General features: G+C 42.2%; 1 protein-coding gene across 1 annotated transcript in view; it reads left to right on the top strand.

Annotated features, from left to right (window-relative positions):
• The window catches only part of LOC145530192 (ATP-binding cassette sub-family C member 4-like), a 165,098-nt gene that overhangs the window by 6,747 nt on the left and 141,333 nt on the right, over positions 1-17,018 (top strand). Inside the window, exons 2-5 of the mRNA XM_081551115.1 lie at positions 2,532-2,642; positions 3,258-3,378; positions 11,887-12,111; positions 16,289-16,378. Coding sequence (XP_081407241.1) covers positions 2,554-2,642; positions 3,258-3,378; positions 11,887-12,111; positions 16,289-16,378 — 525 coding nt within the window. The 5' untranslated portion in view covers positions 2,532-2,553. The remainder of the gene's footprint in view (positions 1-2,531; positions 2,643-3,257; positions 3,379-11,886; positions 12,112-16,288; positions 16,379-17,018) is intronic.

Genomic DNA, 17,018 nt, shown 5'->3' with positions numbered 1-17,018 from the left:
GTATCAGAAAGTTAAGATCTGGGTGAAGGGGGCCAAAAGGCACAAACTTCCAGTTATAAAATAAATAAGCTATGGGGATGTAACGTCTGGTGTGGCGACTATAGTTAATAATACTCTATACATACTTGCAAGCTGCTAAGAGATTAGACCTTAAAACATCTCACCACAAGAAAGGAAATGTAATTGTGTATGTTAAAAAAACAGAACCCCAAGATCTAAGGACTGGAATGCTCTTTGCTACCAGTATGTCATTACTTTCAGGGCCTCTCATTGTATAGAATTAGGGCGTATACATATGTATGTGTGTGTAAACATATCTAATTATTTTTTAAATTAATTTATTTTAGGAGGATAATTACTTTACAATATTATGATGATTTTTGCCATACATCAACATGAATTGGCCACAGGTATACATGTGTCCCCCCGATCCTGAACCCACCTCCCACTTCTCTTCCCACCCTATCCCTCTGGGTTGTCCCAGAGCACTGGCTTTGGGTGCCCTGTTTCATGCATCGAATTTGCACTCCCATGTATTTTACATATGGTAATATACATGTTTCAATGCTATTCTCTCAAATCATCCCACCTTTGCCTTTTCCCACTGAGTCCAAAAGTCCGTTCTTTACATCTGTGTCTCCCTTGCTGCCCAGCATGTATGATTATTGGTACCATCTTTCTAAATTCCATATATATGTGTTAATATACAGTATTTGGCTTTCTGTTTCTGACTTACTTCACTCTGTATAATGGGCTCCAGTTTCATCCACCTCATTAGAACTGATTCAGATGTGTTCTTTTAAATAGCTGAGTAATATTCCATTGTATATATGTAACACAACTTCCTTATCCACTCATCTGCCGATGGAGATCTAGGTGGCTTCCATGTCCTAGCTATTGTAAATAGTGTTGCAATGAACATTGGGGTACATGTGTCTCTTTCAGTTCTGGTTTCCTTGAAGTGTATGCCCACCAGTGGCATTTGCTAGTTCATATGGCAGTTCTGTTTCCAGTTTTTAAAGGAATCTCTACACTATTCTCCAACAATAGTGGCTGTACCAGTTTGCATTCCCACCAACAGTGTAAGAAAGTTCCCTTTTCTCCATACCCTCTCCAGCATTTATTGTTTGTAGACTTTTTTGATGATGGCCATTCTGACCAGTGTGAGGTGATACCTCATTGTGGTTTTGATTTGTCTTTCTCTAACAGTGAGTAATGTTGAGCATCTTTTCATGTGTTTATTAACCATCTGTATATCTTCTTTGGAGAAATGTCTGTTTAGGTCTTTTGCTCACCTTTTGATTGGGTTGTTAGTTTTTCTGATATTGAGCTGCATGCTGCTGCTGCTGCTGCTGCTAAGTCGCTTCAGTTGTGTCCCACTCTGTGCGACCCCATAGACGGCGGCCCACCAGGCTCTCCCATCCCTGGGATTCTCCAGGCAAGAACACTGGAGTGGGTTGCCATTTCCTTCTCCAATGCGTGACAGTGAAGTCACTCAGTCATGTCTGGCTCTTGAGCTGCTTGTATATTTTGGAGATTCTTTGTCAGTTGTTTTGTTTGCTATTATTTTATCCCATTCTGAAGGCTGTCTTTTCACCTTGCTTAAAGTTAACTTTGTTGTGCAAAAATTTTTAAGTTTAATTAGGTCCTTTTTGTTTATTTTTGTTTTTATTTCCGTTACTCTGGGAGGTGGGTCATAGAGGATCTTGCTGTGATTTATGTTGAAGAGAGTCTGTCTGTTTTCCTCTAAGAATTTTATACTTTCTGGTCTTGCATTTAGGTCTTTAATTCATTTTGAGTTTATTTTTATGTATGGTGTTCGATAGTGTTCTGCTTTCATTCTTTTACATGTAGTTTACCAGTTTTCCTTGGAGAAGGAAATGGCAACCCACTCCAGTATTCTTGCCTGGAGAATCCCAGGGACGGCAGAGCCTGGTGGGCTGCTGTCTATGGGGTCGCACAGAGTCGGACACGACTGAAGCGACTTAGCAGCAGTAGCAGTACCAGTTTTCCTAGCACCACTTGTTGAAGAGACTGTCTTTTCTCTATTGTATGTTTTTGCCTCCTTTGTCAAAGATGAAGTGTCCATAGATACATGGATTTATCTCTGGGCTTTCTTTCTATTTTGTTCCATTGATCTATATTTCTGTCTTTGGGCCAGTACCATACTGTCTTGATGACTGTAGCTTTGTAGTGTAGTCTGAAGTCAGGCAGGTTGATTCCTCCAGTTCCATTCTTCTTTCTCAAAATTGATTTGGTTATTTGAGGTCTTTTGTGTTTCCATACATATTGTGAAATTATTTGTTCTAGTTCTGTGAAAAATACCATTGGTAGTTTAATAAGGATTGTGCTGAATCTGTAGATTGCTTTGGGTAGTATACTCATTTTCACTATATTGATTCTTCCTCTTCCATTTCTTTCTTTCTTTCTTCTTTTTGTTTTTTTTACAAAGCTCATGAATTAGGACTTAATTAGACAGATATGTGTGATTTGTATATCTGTGACTCTCCATTTCTGTTAATTTTTAACAGGTGGCTAAACCCCTTGTTTAAAATGGGTCACAAACGAAGATTAGAAGAAGATGACATGTACTCCGTGCTTCCGGAAGATCGCTCCCAGCACCTTGGAGAAGAACTACAAGGGTGAGCACAGGCAGCAGGGAGAAGGGGAGGAAGACTGAGAATTTCCACGTGTGGCTAAAGTTGGGTTGGGGGGAGCTTTGCCTTCCTCTGTGTCCTCCAGATCCTCCTTCCCCTGACACGGCACACTCACCCCCCTCAGGCTGACCCTGGGCTTAACACACTTTGGAGGCTGGGGAGCCTGTATTCTCTGTGCCTTTGTGGAAGTGGAGAGAACCTACAGCCATGACCCTGGAGGCCGAACTCTGTCCCTGGAGGTGGGGCCCCTGGAGGAGGGTGTCTGCCCTCCTGAGCTGCTCATGACCCTGTGAGTCCAGCAAAGGCCTGGCAGGAACTTGTTTCCTGAGACTGAGACTTTCCCCTCAAGGCCTGTTTTTCTGGTCCTTCAGGGTCTGCACCGCTCATCTTTCAGGTACCCAGTGAGCAATTAGCCAGCATTTATGGGGCAGCCACAGAGTGCCCTGTAATAAAGGCTTATCCTCTACTCTGCCACCTCCCTGTTTTGTCTGGTGGACACGTTGTTATTTTATTTTATTTTTTAATTTATTTATTTTAGTTGGAGGCTAATTACTTTACAATATTGTAGTGGTTTTTACTGTACTTGGTTTCTCATCACAGGTACTGGGATCAAGAAGTTTTGAGAGCTGAGAAAGATGCACGGGAGCCTTCTTTAATGAAAGCAATCATAAAGTGTCACTGGAAATCCCATTTAGTTTTGGGAATTTTTATACTTCTTGAGGTAAAAGCTTTTATATACTGTGCATTGCTTTTTACTATATGCAGGTCAGTACTGAGATGGACGGGACCTGTGGGAAGAGAGACCAGTAGTTTAAGATCAGAGGGTAAAATGTCTAGAAATCATGATGTAGCCCAGCAGTTGTGTTTATCTTTAGAATGGACAGATGCTTAAAGGACTGGACCTCCAGGGATTAACTATTTTCCTTTTAATGGATTAAAACATAGTGCTGTGGAAGGGAAAGACATTTTATACCATATACCTAGTATGGTGTAAAAGACATTTTATACCATATTAGGATATTATTGGTGCTCAGTAAATGACATAAATGCTGAAAGTGACCCTTGACCAAAAGAATATCCTACAAACTCAAGAAATGTGGTTTGGAGGAAGCAAACTTGGACCAGAGCCCGGATAACATAAGACATTTTACAGGTACTCAGCAAGTAATTGTTAAATTGCCCAATTCACATCTGATAAATGCGTTCCCAAGAAGGGATAGTCACCTCTCCCCTTCCTCTGAAACAGAACCCATGGCCCTGCATCTGGGCTGGAGCTACCAGAGCTCCCAAGAGAACACCCTTCCCTGGGCTGCCTCCTTCCCTGTAGGCTGGGTCACCCAGGCTAGAGCTCCCTGTGATGAGGATCTCCAGCTTCATCACTGAATTGCAGAAACTCTATGCACCATCCATGCTGGTTTCTGTCCCTGGATGTGGGGGTGGTTTCCTGCTTGAAAGGGGATCCTGGTAGCCTGGCATTGGCAGAAGGTGTAGGAGGGGATGTGCAATAGAAAACCTGAGATGCATGATACAGGGTGCTCGGGGCTGGTGCACTGGGATGACCCGGAGGGATGGATGGGGAGGGAGGTGGAAGAGGGGTTCTGGAAGGGGAAAACATGTACACCCATGGTGGATTCATATCAATGTATGGCAAAACAAATACAATATTGTAAAGTTAAAAAATAGAAAATAAACTAACTGAAAAAAAAAGAAAACCTGAGACAGAAAGCAGTGAGGTCAGTGACCTTCATGACCCCGAAGATCCTGGGTCAAGATACCCCAGAGAGTTCCAACCTGGGGACACAGTGCCATCAGCCCACCTATTCTGGCTGAGCCTGCTCAAGGTCTGCTGCAGACCCACTTGGGTGGCTTGTGCTCTCAGTGGTCCCTTAGTGCTGCTGTAGGGACATGGGTGGCCTGTGAGTGTATGAGAGCAGGAGGGATGGAAGAGATGCAAGTGTTGTGAAAGGGGTAGAGAAGGTGGTGAGTTGTCATCAGTCCATTGTGTTGGGGATAAAGTGGGTGGGCCAGGTGGTTTAGAGTTGGGGTGTGTGACTCTTGTTTAAAGGCTGTGTTGTACCAAAGGGCACTGTGGGCAGCAGGCAGCAGCGTAGATGAAGTCTGCCCCACACAATTGGAGAGACCAGAGAATCTGTCAGCTCACAGGTGGCTGAGTGGTCCTGGGAGATGGAGTCCTTGATGACAAAGTTGGGTTGACCATTGTGTCAGAGAGTGGGGACAGGTATGTGGGGTGGAGTGCCACCTTTGAGAGGGCATTGACCACTGAGATACTGCAGTGCCTTGTGAGGGCAGGGTGGAGTGTTGATTTCAAAGTTGTCCAGCCCCAGTAATACTGCCTGCTGGGGATCTAGGAAGGCCAGGCTTGGGGCTGCATAAAGTGCATCTGGTAGAGCCCTGGCCCATCTTTCAGGAGGTTGGTTGTTGGGCAGTCATGGCAGAGAAGTAGGAAGTTGAGGACCTAGTAAATGTGGGGGCTCATCTTCTGTAGTATTAAAAGTACTAGTAGTGGAGAACAAGATGGCGGAGGAGTAGATGGACCTGGAGTACATGTCTCTCCATGGATACATCAGGAATACACCTTTAGACACAGAAGTGCATGCAAAACACCAGCTGAGAGTGGGCAGGAGTACCTGATAAGTGGAAAAGAATATATAGACCCATGCAAAACTCGAGAGCAGGCCCTGAGCCTTTGGTGTGGGTGCACTGACTCCAAGACCCTAGACAACCAGAGAACTAACCCTAGGGAGTATCAAATAGTGAGAACTCACACAAAGGAAACCACTTGAATAAAGATCCAGCATCACCCAACCACCAGTAGCACCCTGTGCAGGACACCTCATCTAAACAACAAACAAAACAAACACACAAACACAGTCATCAGCAGACAGGATTACCACCTCACTCAGCCTTGCCCATCAGAGGAAAAACAAACAAAAACTCAGCACAAATCTCACCCTATATGAAGTTTACACAAACCACTGGACCAATCTTAGGAGGGCAGAGAACAAAAGGAAGAAAGAATTCAACCTTGAAGCCTGGAAAAAGAAAACCTCAAACACAATAAGTTAAAAAAAAAGAAATGAAAAGGCAGAAATATACTACACAAATGAAGGAACAAACTAGAAAAAACAGAAGTCTAAATAAATGAAGAGGAAATGGGCTAACTACCTGAAACAGAATTCAGAATAATGATAATAAAGATGATCAAAAAACTTGAAAACAAAATGGAGAAAATGCAAGAATCAATTAACAAAGACCTAGAAGAATTGAAGAATAAACATACAGAGACAAGCAACACAAATACTGAAATTAAAAATAGAAGGAATCAATATCTGAAGCAGAAGAAAGAATCTGTGACCTGGAAGATAAAATAATGGAAATAACTTCTGAAGAGCAGAATAAAGTAAAAAGAATGAAAAGAACTGAGGATAGTCTCAGAGACCTCTAGGACAATATCAAATGCACCAACATTCGAATTATAGGGATCCCAGAAGAAGAAGAGAAAAAGGATATGAAAAAATTTTTGAAGAGATTATAGTTGAAAATTTCCTGAACATGGGAAAGGAAACAATCAAGTCCAAGAGGCACAGAGAGTCCCATACAGGATAAATCCAAGGAGAAACATGCCAAGACACCTATTAATCAAACTAACACAGAGTAAACACAAAGAAAGATTAAAAGCAGCAAGGGAGAAGCAGGAAGTAAGGTACCAGGGAAACCCCATACTCTTAACAGCTGATCTTTCAGCAGAAACTCTGCAGGCCAGAAGGGAATATCAGTATATATTTAAAGCAAAAGAAAGCTGAAGTAGCAATCCTCATATCAGACAAAATAGGCCTTAAAGAAGATTACAAGAGATAAGGAAAGTTACTACATAATGATCAAGGGGTCAATCCGAGAGGAAGACATGACAATTGTAAATATCTGTGCACCCAACATGGGAGCACCTCAATACATAAGACAAATGCTAACAGACATAATAGGAGAAGCTGACAGTAACACAATCATAGTAGGAGACTTTAACCCCCCACTCACACTCACATCAATGGACGGATCATCAAAACAGAAAATTAATAAGGAAACACAAGTCTTAAATGATACATTAGATGAGATGGATCTCATTGATATCTTAAGGACATGCTATCCAAATGTAGAAGAATACACCTTCTTCTCAGGTGCACATGGAACATTCTCCAGGATAGGCCACATCTTGTGTCACAAATCAAACCTCAGTAAATTTAAGCATTTTCTCTGACCACAATGCTATGAGACTCGATATCAATTACAAGAAAAAAAAAAACTAAGAAACACAAACACGTAGAGATTAAACAATACGTTCCTCGAGGTAAACAAAGACCTGGAGGGCAGGTGGGCATATCATGGGCTTAGGGTCATATGACTCGCAGGTGGCCGACCTGTTTCTGAAGCCCAGTGTTCGGACTCCCAGGCCAGTGTTCTCTGCATTCTCTCCTGAGGCCTCCTCTCCTCCCACGGCCTCCACTGAGACTCAGAGTCAAGAGGAGATGTTTTTCTGACAACAGCTCTGTGCTCCTCTCTCACCTGCTTCCTACAGAGTTGTTTTTTTTTTTTTTTTTCTGTAGATGTTTACAAATATTTCAAAACTACAAACAATGAATAGGATTGAAGGGTAGCAGAAAGTGTCACCTCAGAATGTACATTTTTGGCACAAAGACTATTTTTAGCTGATTATTTTTTTTGAGAAATAGACACGGGAGAAACTCTAAAGACAGAGCAGAAGTTACCCTTCTGTGAGAGACATTTACATTGATGAAGGAAATATCCACTTGTAAAGCTGTCTTCCTCCCAGTATCAAAAAGAGAAGGATGTCTCTAAATCACAGAAGAATCTTGTCAATGGAGAATACTTAAATCTTCATAACAAACCTAGCCATTTTAATTTTAGCTGCTTTTCCTATTAACTTCTCATATTTGTCCCTGCCAACCTTTCTTTAGCTGGAGATGGTATTTAAGGTGGTGGCTTAAGCCATCTCAGGGAGTTACTCAGTTTTTCTTGGAGATGGTGGAATTGGGCAAGAAACAATTCAATTATTTGTGGAAATGTAGTGGCGAAACTAAGATCATGACATCTGGTCCCATCACCTTATGGCAAATAGATGGGGAAACAGCGGAAACAGTGGCTGACTTTCTTTTTCTGGGCTCCAAAATCATTGCAGGTGGTGATTGCAGCCATGAAATTAAAAGACACTTACTCCTTGGAAGGAAAGTTATGACCAACCTAGACAGCATATTAAAAAGCAGAGACATTACTTTGTCAACAAAGGTCTGTCTAGTCAAGGCTATGGTTTTTCCAGTAGTCATGTATGGATGTGAGAGTTGGACTATAAAGAAGGCTAAGCACAGAAGAATTGATACTTTTGAACTGTGGTGTTGGAGAAGATTCTTGAGAGTCCCTTGGACTGCAAGGAGATCCAACCAGTCCATCCTAAAGGAGATCAGTCCTGGGTGTTCATTGGAAGGACTGATGTTGAAGCTGAAACTCCAATACTTTGGCCACCTGATGTGAAGAGCTGACTCATTGGAAAAGCTGACTCATTCCCTGATGCTGGGAAAGATTGAGGGCAGGAGGAGAAGGGGACGACAGGATATGAGATGGTTGGATGGCATCACCGACTCAATGGTCATGGGTTTCGGTGGACTCCGGGAGTTGGTGATGGACAGGGAGGCCTGGCGTGCTGCGGTTCATGGGGTCGCAAAGAGTCAGACACGACTGAGCGACTGAACTGAACTGAAGTGGTGAAACTATACCGACTGGGGAGATTCTAGCATCTAACCCTGTGAGAAGTTCCCCTAAGAAGCAAGAGGTGAGCCTGAATGTCAGCTGCTTTCAGGATGTTGACTAACAAGGACTCCACCAAGAAATGACTGCCTCAAAGACTCTGAGACTCTTGTAGAACTTTGAAATGATTATTGTGGTATTATATTGGACTGTTTTAAAAGACTTTCATGGTTTCACAGTTATGCAGAATTCTTGTGAAGGAATAAGAACTATGTTCCCAGTTGTTTTGTGGAGAGGATATTCACTGGGTTATAGGTTGGTGTCAAAGATGAAAGCTTTATGGGAGCAATTTTTGATCTTATTCCTGCTATCCAGAAGGTTTTCATTTGGTTAGTTTCAAGTTTGCTAATGAACATTTTCTCAATTGTTTTATTTCTCACTTGTTGAGGATTAGGATCAAGAACAGACAGAGGAGGGACTTGCCTAGTGGTCAGTGGTTAAGAATTTTCCTGCCAGTGCAGTGGACATGGGTTTGATCCCTGGTCCAGGAACTAAGATCCCATAAGCCTCGGGACCCATCAACTGCAACTACGGAGCCCACTTGGTGCAACTACTGAAGCCTGCATGCTCTAGAGCCCCTGCTCTGCAATAAGAGAAGCCAGCGAAACCAGAAGCATGACCACCACAACTAAAGAGTAGTCCTCACTCACCACAGTGAGAGAAGGCCCACACAGCAAGGAGATGCCCGTGTGTGTCAACGAAGACCCAGCAGAGTCAAAAATAAACAAACAAATAAATAAGATTTTAAAAAAGAGCAGACAGAGGAGTGGAAGCTCTGAGCCAGGACTGGCATTTGTTGTTCAGTCGCTCAGTTGTGTCGGTGTCTGCTACCCTAGGGACTGCAGCATGCCAGCCTTCCCTGTCTTTCACCTCTGGCATTACTCTTTTTTTAAAAAAATTAATTTTGACTGCACTGGGTCTTCACTGCTGAGCAAGAACATTTCTCTAGTTACAGTGCGCAGGCTTCTCACTGCAGTGGCTTCTCCTGTTGCAGAGCACAGGCTCTAGGTGTGATGGCTCCAGTAGTCAGCACGCGTGGGCTCAGTAGTTGTGGTGCACAGGCTTAGTTGCTCCACGGCATGTGGGATCTGCCCTGACCAGAGATGGAACCTGTGTCCCCTGCATTTGCAGGCAGATTCTTAACCACTGGACCACCACGGAAGTCCATGGCATTACTCCTTAATAAGGCTGTTTGTTCAACTGGGTTATTAAAGACTGTCTCTCTGCAGAAAAAATCCAATCAGATGATAATGAGGTGCCTTTATTTTGTACTGCTTTTTGGTGAATTTGTCGCATCTATCAGTATTCTCTTTAGGGGATGAGGTTGCTCTTATTTCTGTTATAATTAGAATGGTATCAGGGTCAAAAGGAGAGCTGAGTAACAGGCAACATGGTTCCCAAAGAAAATCATAAGTTTTAGGGCCTTTTGGGATGGCAGGTGTTAGTGCTGGCTTCTGGTGAAGAGCCCCAGGTTTTCAGGCTGCAGCACTGGACTGCCCTCAGCCATGCCTGGGCTGACATTCTTGTTTCTCTGTGTGAGCCTCCATATTTCTATCTCAGTGAAGTCTATACAAAGTCTGTTTTACAGTGTGCAATGTGAGGGGCTCTCTCATAAGCTCTTAGAGCCTCTACGGGTAAATGATAGGGCTTGCTGGAAATGTAACAGTGAACCTTTGTGTTCTTGAGAATAGATCCTCTTACTCTGATCTGATCATCCTACTCATAATCCTTTAGCTTAACAGTGATCTCTTCTCTATAGTAGATGAAGCCTTCTGTTACCTTGTGGAAGGTGAGGCAGTTGGTGCAGCCTGTGAATGTGTGGGTGCATGTGTGCAGAACAAGACAGGAGTGTTAGAGTTTAATGTTACATCCATTTGAGGAATGGGGACAACTTTCTCTATATATTCTCATCAGGCACTAGTTGATTGAGCAGAAAATGTTTTTTAGTTTTGTTTGTGTTTGTTGTTTGGGATTCTCCTTCTCTTCCTCTTGCATAATCTTTCCTCAACTTCAGACAGACAGAGAGCGCTATCAAGGAAAACCTGTCAGTTGTTTATCCTGTCTGTGTTAATAAGCAAGGATTGCTTAGAAGGAAAAGCTTGCTCCAAAGTCAAGTTCCTGAAAGATTTCCGAAGTTTTGACATTTTGTCTTTTGAGAAGTCTGTGGAGGAAATGATGTTGAGGGTCATGATGTTTACTTTTGATGCTTGGATTTGTGTTGAGTGTTTGGTTTTCTTTGATGAGAGAGAAGAGGGCCTTCAAGGGGTGACCAGAGGGAAGAAGTAGGTTGTGGGGTGGAGTGGCCATTTGGCAGGGTGAGCAAGTATTGTAGTTTTCTACCTTTAGTTTTGGGAAAGAAAATTGCTTTCCCTAAGTCTTACTCAGGGGAGAAGCCTCAGTGTCCCCCACCTCACTGGTTTAGGATTTTAACTTTTGCCTTAGGGAAGAGATGATTGGTAACATTTCTTCCAAACCAGCACCTTCAATAAGTGGCTGATGGCAAACCATGGACGAAAATTGTTTTCTAGCTTGATTCCAAGGAGTATCCCAGCTTCTAGAGGGTAGAGACACATTGACACAGCGTCCCTTGGGGCTGAAACCCTGAGAACCTCCCCAGCCGGTTTCTTTGTGATGCTCCAACAGAATCTGGGCTCTGTTTTCTTGTTGTACTATGCGTGAAGTTTGGGGTGGGTACAAGTGAATGCGTTTCTCCCAGTGTCTCAGTTCCATAAAGATTTTTAAGAAGGTGATAAGAGTGTGTCTCCCATACATGAACCATTTTGACTTTCTGTTAGACTGAGATGTTGAAAGAACAGGGGGACAGGGATGGGCTGCCAGCAGAGCTTGTTCATACGGAAGCAAATTTCTTACCCTTCTTTTGGTGCTAGTGATAAAGAACCCGCCTGCCAATGCAAGAGTCATAAAGAGACATGGGTTCGAATCCTGGGTGAGGAAGATCCCCTGAAGAAGGAAATGGCAACCCACTCCAGTATTCTTGCCTGGGAAATCCCATGGGCAGAGGAGCCTGGTGGGCTACAGTCCACAGGGTCACAAAGAGTTGGACGTGACTGAAGCGACTTAACGCCAGCACCCTAAGAATCACTTGGTATTTTGCCAAATGCATTCTAAAGTACTGGTTGTGGTATTTATTGAGCTTCTAGAGTGAGTGAGCACAAAGTACTAAGGTTTCGTTGTCTTTGAATGTAAAATTTTGGCTTAAGGTTAAAACTATTGTCTGCTTGTCTAATAGGAGATAGATATTTTCTTTGCAGATGAATCAGGCATGTAGTGTTTTGCCAAAAATGCCCTTTTAATATGCTAATGGTAAAAGTAAAGCTTGTGTTAAGAAAACTGGTAGAGCTTGCATTTCTAATTAAGCCTTTTTTCCTCTTAGGAAGGCACCAGAGTAGTTCAGCCCACATTTTTGGGGGAAATGATTAATTATGTTGAAAACTCCAATCTCACTGATTCTGCCGCTTCACACGAAGCCTATGGCTACGCGGCGGGGCTGAGCGCCTGCATGCTCGTGTGGGCCGTTCTGCACCACTGGTACTTCTATCACGTTCAGCGTGTGGGGATGAGGCTGAGAGTAGCCGTGTGTCATATGATCTACCGCAAGGTGAGTGTCGCTTGGTTCCACAGTGTGTACCTTCCCTGAAGCATCAGGAACATTTAGGGAAAGTTCTCTGTAAACTAAAAATTTTGTAACTGGGATCATTTATACTTTACTGGAGAAGCTTGCTATTTGCTCCAAGTCAAGTTTTTTTTGTTGCTGTTTAAGCAAACCTTTCCAATATATAATAAAAAGTTTTCTACTGAGATTGGATCAGGGCTATCTTTTATGACTTTTAGCCACGTAATATCCACTAAATCTGTAATGAAATCTAATTAAAAAATTAAAGTATCAAAGGTATCCCATTGGTTTTCAATGTTTTCATGCCCAATTCTCGTAGTGGTATTTCTGGAAATTTTGTTGTTGTTCATTAAAACCTTCAAAGCTGTATTTAAAAGTGAACTTCAGGATTGTATCCATAAAATTAAATCTTGGAGAACAGAATGGATTTGAGAAAGGGAATGATTATATTTTTCAATGGCCCATTTAATCACATGCAGTACAATTGTGTTAACTAAAGAAAAATATAAATATAATTCAGGCTAAATACAGACTCACTATATGCTATATGCTATAGTTACAATTGTTTTATTGGTATTAAAGAAAATAATTGGATATTTTGGATAAAACTTGAAATTTCCATTGTATTTAGTAATTTGGGAGAGAATCTGTTGCTATTCTTTCAAGTTATCTTCATAATACTATATTTCCTTTTTGTCTTGAGTATGCGTTATAGAAGTTTTAATAAGACCTGATTTGATGTGTTCAGTGATTTTTATATTGAGAAATGCCACATAACTATTTCATAGCTTACCCTTATCTTAGCTAGTGTAAAAGGAATTAGGATTTCAGGTGTCTTTACGAAGAAATTGCCACAGATACACGATGTCAACTGTTGATGGGCTCTGTGTAAACTTGTTTCTCAGTATCTTGTTCCCCTCGGTTATTTGCTTTAAAAAATCCTTGTTGTATTATACACTTGAATTTTTCTGCGAGAGTAGATCTGAAGTGCTCTCAAGTGGAAGTGTGAAAGTGAAAGTCACTCAGTCGTGTCCGACTCTTTGTGACCCCATGGACTGTGTAGTTCATGGAATTCTCCAGGCCAGAATACTGGAGTGGGTAGCCTTTCCTTCTCCAGGGGATCTTCCCAACCCAGGGATCATACCCAGGTCTCCTGCATTGCAGGCATATTCTTTATCAGCTGAGCCGCAAGGGAAGCCCTAAGTGTTCTCAGGAGACACACAAAATGGTAACTACATAAAGTGTGACTATGTTAATTGGTTTTACTACAGAAATCATTTCCCAATGTATATTTTTAACAAACATGTTGTCCACGTGAATGCATATAATTTTTATTTAAAGATAAAATCCTAATCAAAAGCTAAAACCAAACAATTTAAATTGAGATTATCGCTTCTTTTACTACATGCTGCTTATCTAGATCTTCTGTTTCTTGGGAATGTTTTTCTTGGCAAAATGTAAAGTGTCTTCTCCTCATCTTTCCTTGAGCAGAGTCTTGTTAATCTCAGCGCTGTATGAACCCAGGACCCCTGGCATCTCACTGTGTGTGTTTCCACAAGAGCTGGTTTCCTCCTGGGTGACATGGAAATGGCAGTGGTGACTGGACACGCTAGCTAGGGTTCTTCATTGTCCTCCATCATATATTTGTTATTCTCTTGCACCTTTCACTCTTTAGGAGATGAGTACTCAGATTTCTCCACAAGTTAGCTAGATGTTTGTCTTTCTAGATCATGCTTAGCTTCCATAAGTATGTGTGAAATTTCACCAGAACTGCACTGTGAAAGAAGAAGGCAATGGCAGCCCACTCCAGTACTCTTGCCTGGAAAATCCCATGGATGGAGGAGCCTGGTAGGCTGCAGTCCGTGGGGTCGCTCAGAGTCGGACACGACTGAGCGACTTCACTTTCATGCATTGGAGAAGGAAATGGCAACCCACTCCAGTGTTCTTGCCTGGAGAATCCCAGGGACAGGGGGAGCCTGGTGGGCTGCTGTCTGTGGGGTCACACAGAGTCGGACACGACTGAAGCAACTTAGCAGCAGCAGCAGCAGCACTGTGAAAACCTTCAGTTAGGTGTGAGGTCATGGTTCAGTCAAAGCTCACTCTTTGCTGCACAGGTGAGCCATTGTCCACCTGTTTTTCTTCCTCTTCCCACTAACACTTTGGAATGTCACCTTTGGGAAATTTTTAGGCTCTTTTTAGCTGAACTTTGAATGATCTTGTGGGATGTGTCATAAATAAAATGATTTGTCATTTCTACAAATTTGGTAAAGTTACTTTTGGCTTTTGGTCATTGATTTTTAAAAATTATTATAAAATATGCACAACATGAAATTTACAATTTTAACTAATTTGGGGGACATTGTTTAGTGACATTAGTGACATGAAGAGCTGACTCATTGGAACAGACCCTGATGTTGGGAAAGACTGAAGGCGAGAGGAGACAGGGGTGGCAGAAGATGAGATGTTTAGATACCTTCACTGACTCAATGGACATGAATTTGAGCAAACTTCAGGAGATAGTGGAGGGCTGAGGAGACTGGTGTGCTGCAGTCCATGGCATTGCAAAGAGTTGGACATGACTTAGTGATGAAACAACAATTTAGTGACATTAGGATTGTTGAGGAAACAACACTGCTCTTCATCTCCAGAATTTCATCTTCCCGAAGTGATCCTCTGCATCCAATAAACACTAAATCTCCAGCCACCCCACCCCCACCCCTATCAGCCATTACCATTCTACTTCAGTCTTTGAATTTGACTTGGTGTCCCATGTAAGTGGAATTGTAAAATATTTGTCATTTTGTGTCTTGTTTATGTCATGTAGCACAATGTCTTAAGGGTTCATTGATGGTGGAGCAGGTGTCAGAATTTAATTCCATTTTACAGGTGAATAATATTCCATTATAGGTATATACAGCATTGTCTGTATCCATTCATCTGTTAGTGAACATTTAGGTTGTTTCTACCTTTTGGCTATTGTGATCATTGCTGCTCTAAAGACAAATGTATAAATATCTGTTCAAGTTCATACATTCAGTTCTTTTGAGTACATTCCCAGAAGTGGAGTTGCTGTATTATATGCTAATTTTGTGTTTAGTTTTTTGAGGAACTGCCATACTCTCTTCTATGGCAGCTACGTTGTTTTACATTCCCACTTTATCACTGATTTTTCTGTTTAACCTGAGGACTAAATGAAATAGTTTTATGAACCATGAGACTCTGTTTGGATCCAATTGGTGGTCTTTGAAGCAGTTCATGGTGTCTGTTCAGGTTCCTCAGATCTCTAGGGCATTTTTCTTAACAAATAAAGGAATTGTACAGCAGAGGCTGTGTGTTTTATAAAGTCAGCAGACTGGCATTAAAAACAGAGGTTCCTCACAGGAACAGTGTTTTGAACATTATACTCACTCATTTCAGAATGAATAAACTAAGCCCAAAGTGTTTAAATGAGGTCACACACAGAATTAATAATCGATTCCAGATTTATAGTCCGTTCAAGTCCTCGAATTTCTTTATGGCAGCCTTTCCACTCTCATCTAGTTTGGCTCAAATTTATTTTGGTTTGTTCTTAAGTCTAAATCAACATTCCCTTACCCTTCAGGCAGGTTCAAGTTCATTGAGAAACAGGATGGGGGATTTTCCTTCTACCTCCTGCTCCTCCCTTTTCTGTTCTTATGGGTGGGGCTGCCACCACATTGAGGAGATGAAAGAGGTTACCCTCTTTTTTTTTTTAATTTGCTAATTTTTAATATTAACAGAAACATACTTGGTTTATACTTAGTTCCTTAAAATATGTCTGAACAGCTAAGGCTTTCCCCACTTTACAGCATAATTAATGAGTCCAGAAAACAGAGGGTCGGGGACCAAAATTACAGGCCTAATAAATGATTTCTTCTCAGATGCTGAAGCGTCTCCTACCTTACAAACTTGAGCTTCTGTCCTTCCCTTTAAAGTGTACAGGACTTGTAGTCCTGCAAGGTCGGTAAATTTGTTCCTGTTCTCTATCTCCGGAAATAATTTAAAATGTACATCGTCTCTTCAGGGTCACCCTCTTTGTCCTAGCACTGCTCAAGACCCCATGAAAACACACTCCATTTTGCTATGTTCTAAGACTGACTTGGTATCACCTTAGCAATCCAATTCTCTGTATCTTTCTCACTAGGCCCTTCGCCTTAGTAGCTTGGCCAGGGGGAAGACCACCACAGGCCAGATAGTCAACCTGCTGTCCAACGACGTGAACAGGTTTGACCAGGTGAGCTGCCTGAGGGGATCCTCTTCCATTTCTCATCCTTCTTACTGGATTTAGCTTATTGGGATGCCAGGTGCCAGGGTTTGGTGTCAGCCAGGGTTCTGCTGAGGACCTAAGACAAGGGTCCTTTTTATCCAACCCTCATTTCTTCTGTGTGCAACTTAGATGTAACAATGTGTGTAGTCCTGTGGATAAGAATTTTGTTTTTCTAATAATAGGCAGCAGGGTTCTTTCCCAGCTTGGTTAGAGTCCCTAGGATCCACCTGGTGTGGCCCTTCTAGGCACATGGTGTTGGTATTGCTGGACTGTCTTCCTCCTCCTCTGGATGATGAAGGCCTGGTGGGCAGGGCTTGTTCTTTCTCCTGCGCCCTGTTCAGTGCCTGCTGTGTCGGGAGTCTTAGAAGAATAATGCCCAGTGGGTGGTCCTCAGCCAGACACAACCTCCTCTCCACCGTCCCACTGTACTCTTTTTTCCCCACTTACTTTATGAATAGATCACATTACTCAGGGCACTGTAGCTGTTGGTCAGATCTGTACTGCACTAGACCACTTTTCCTTCAATTATTCATTCATCAAACATGAAGTAAGACTTCTACTCAGTTTCAGGCATAAATTAGACTTAGTTTTTGCCCCCCAAAAGCCA

The sequence above is a fragment of the Giraffa tippelskirchi genome, chromosome 12 (genome assembly GCF_054371585.1).
Source record: "Giraffa tippelskirchi isolate mGirTip1 chromosome 12, T2T-mGirTip1v1.2.pri, whole genome shotgun sequence".
NCBI lineage: Eukaryota > Metazoa > Chordata > Mammalia > Artiodactyla > Giraffidae > Giraffa > Giraffa tippelskirchi.
This window is presented reverse-complemented; position numbering and strand designations above follow the sequence as displayed.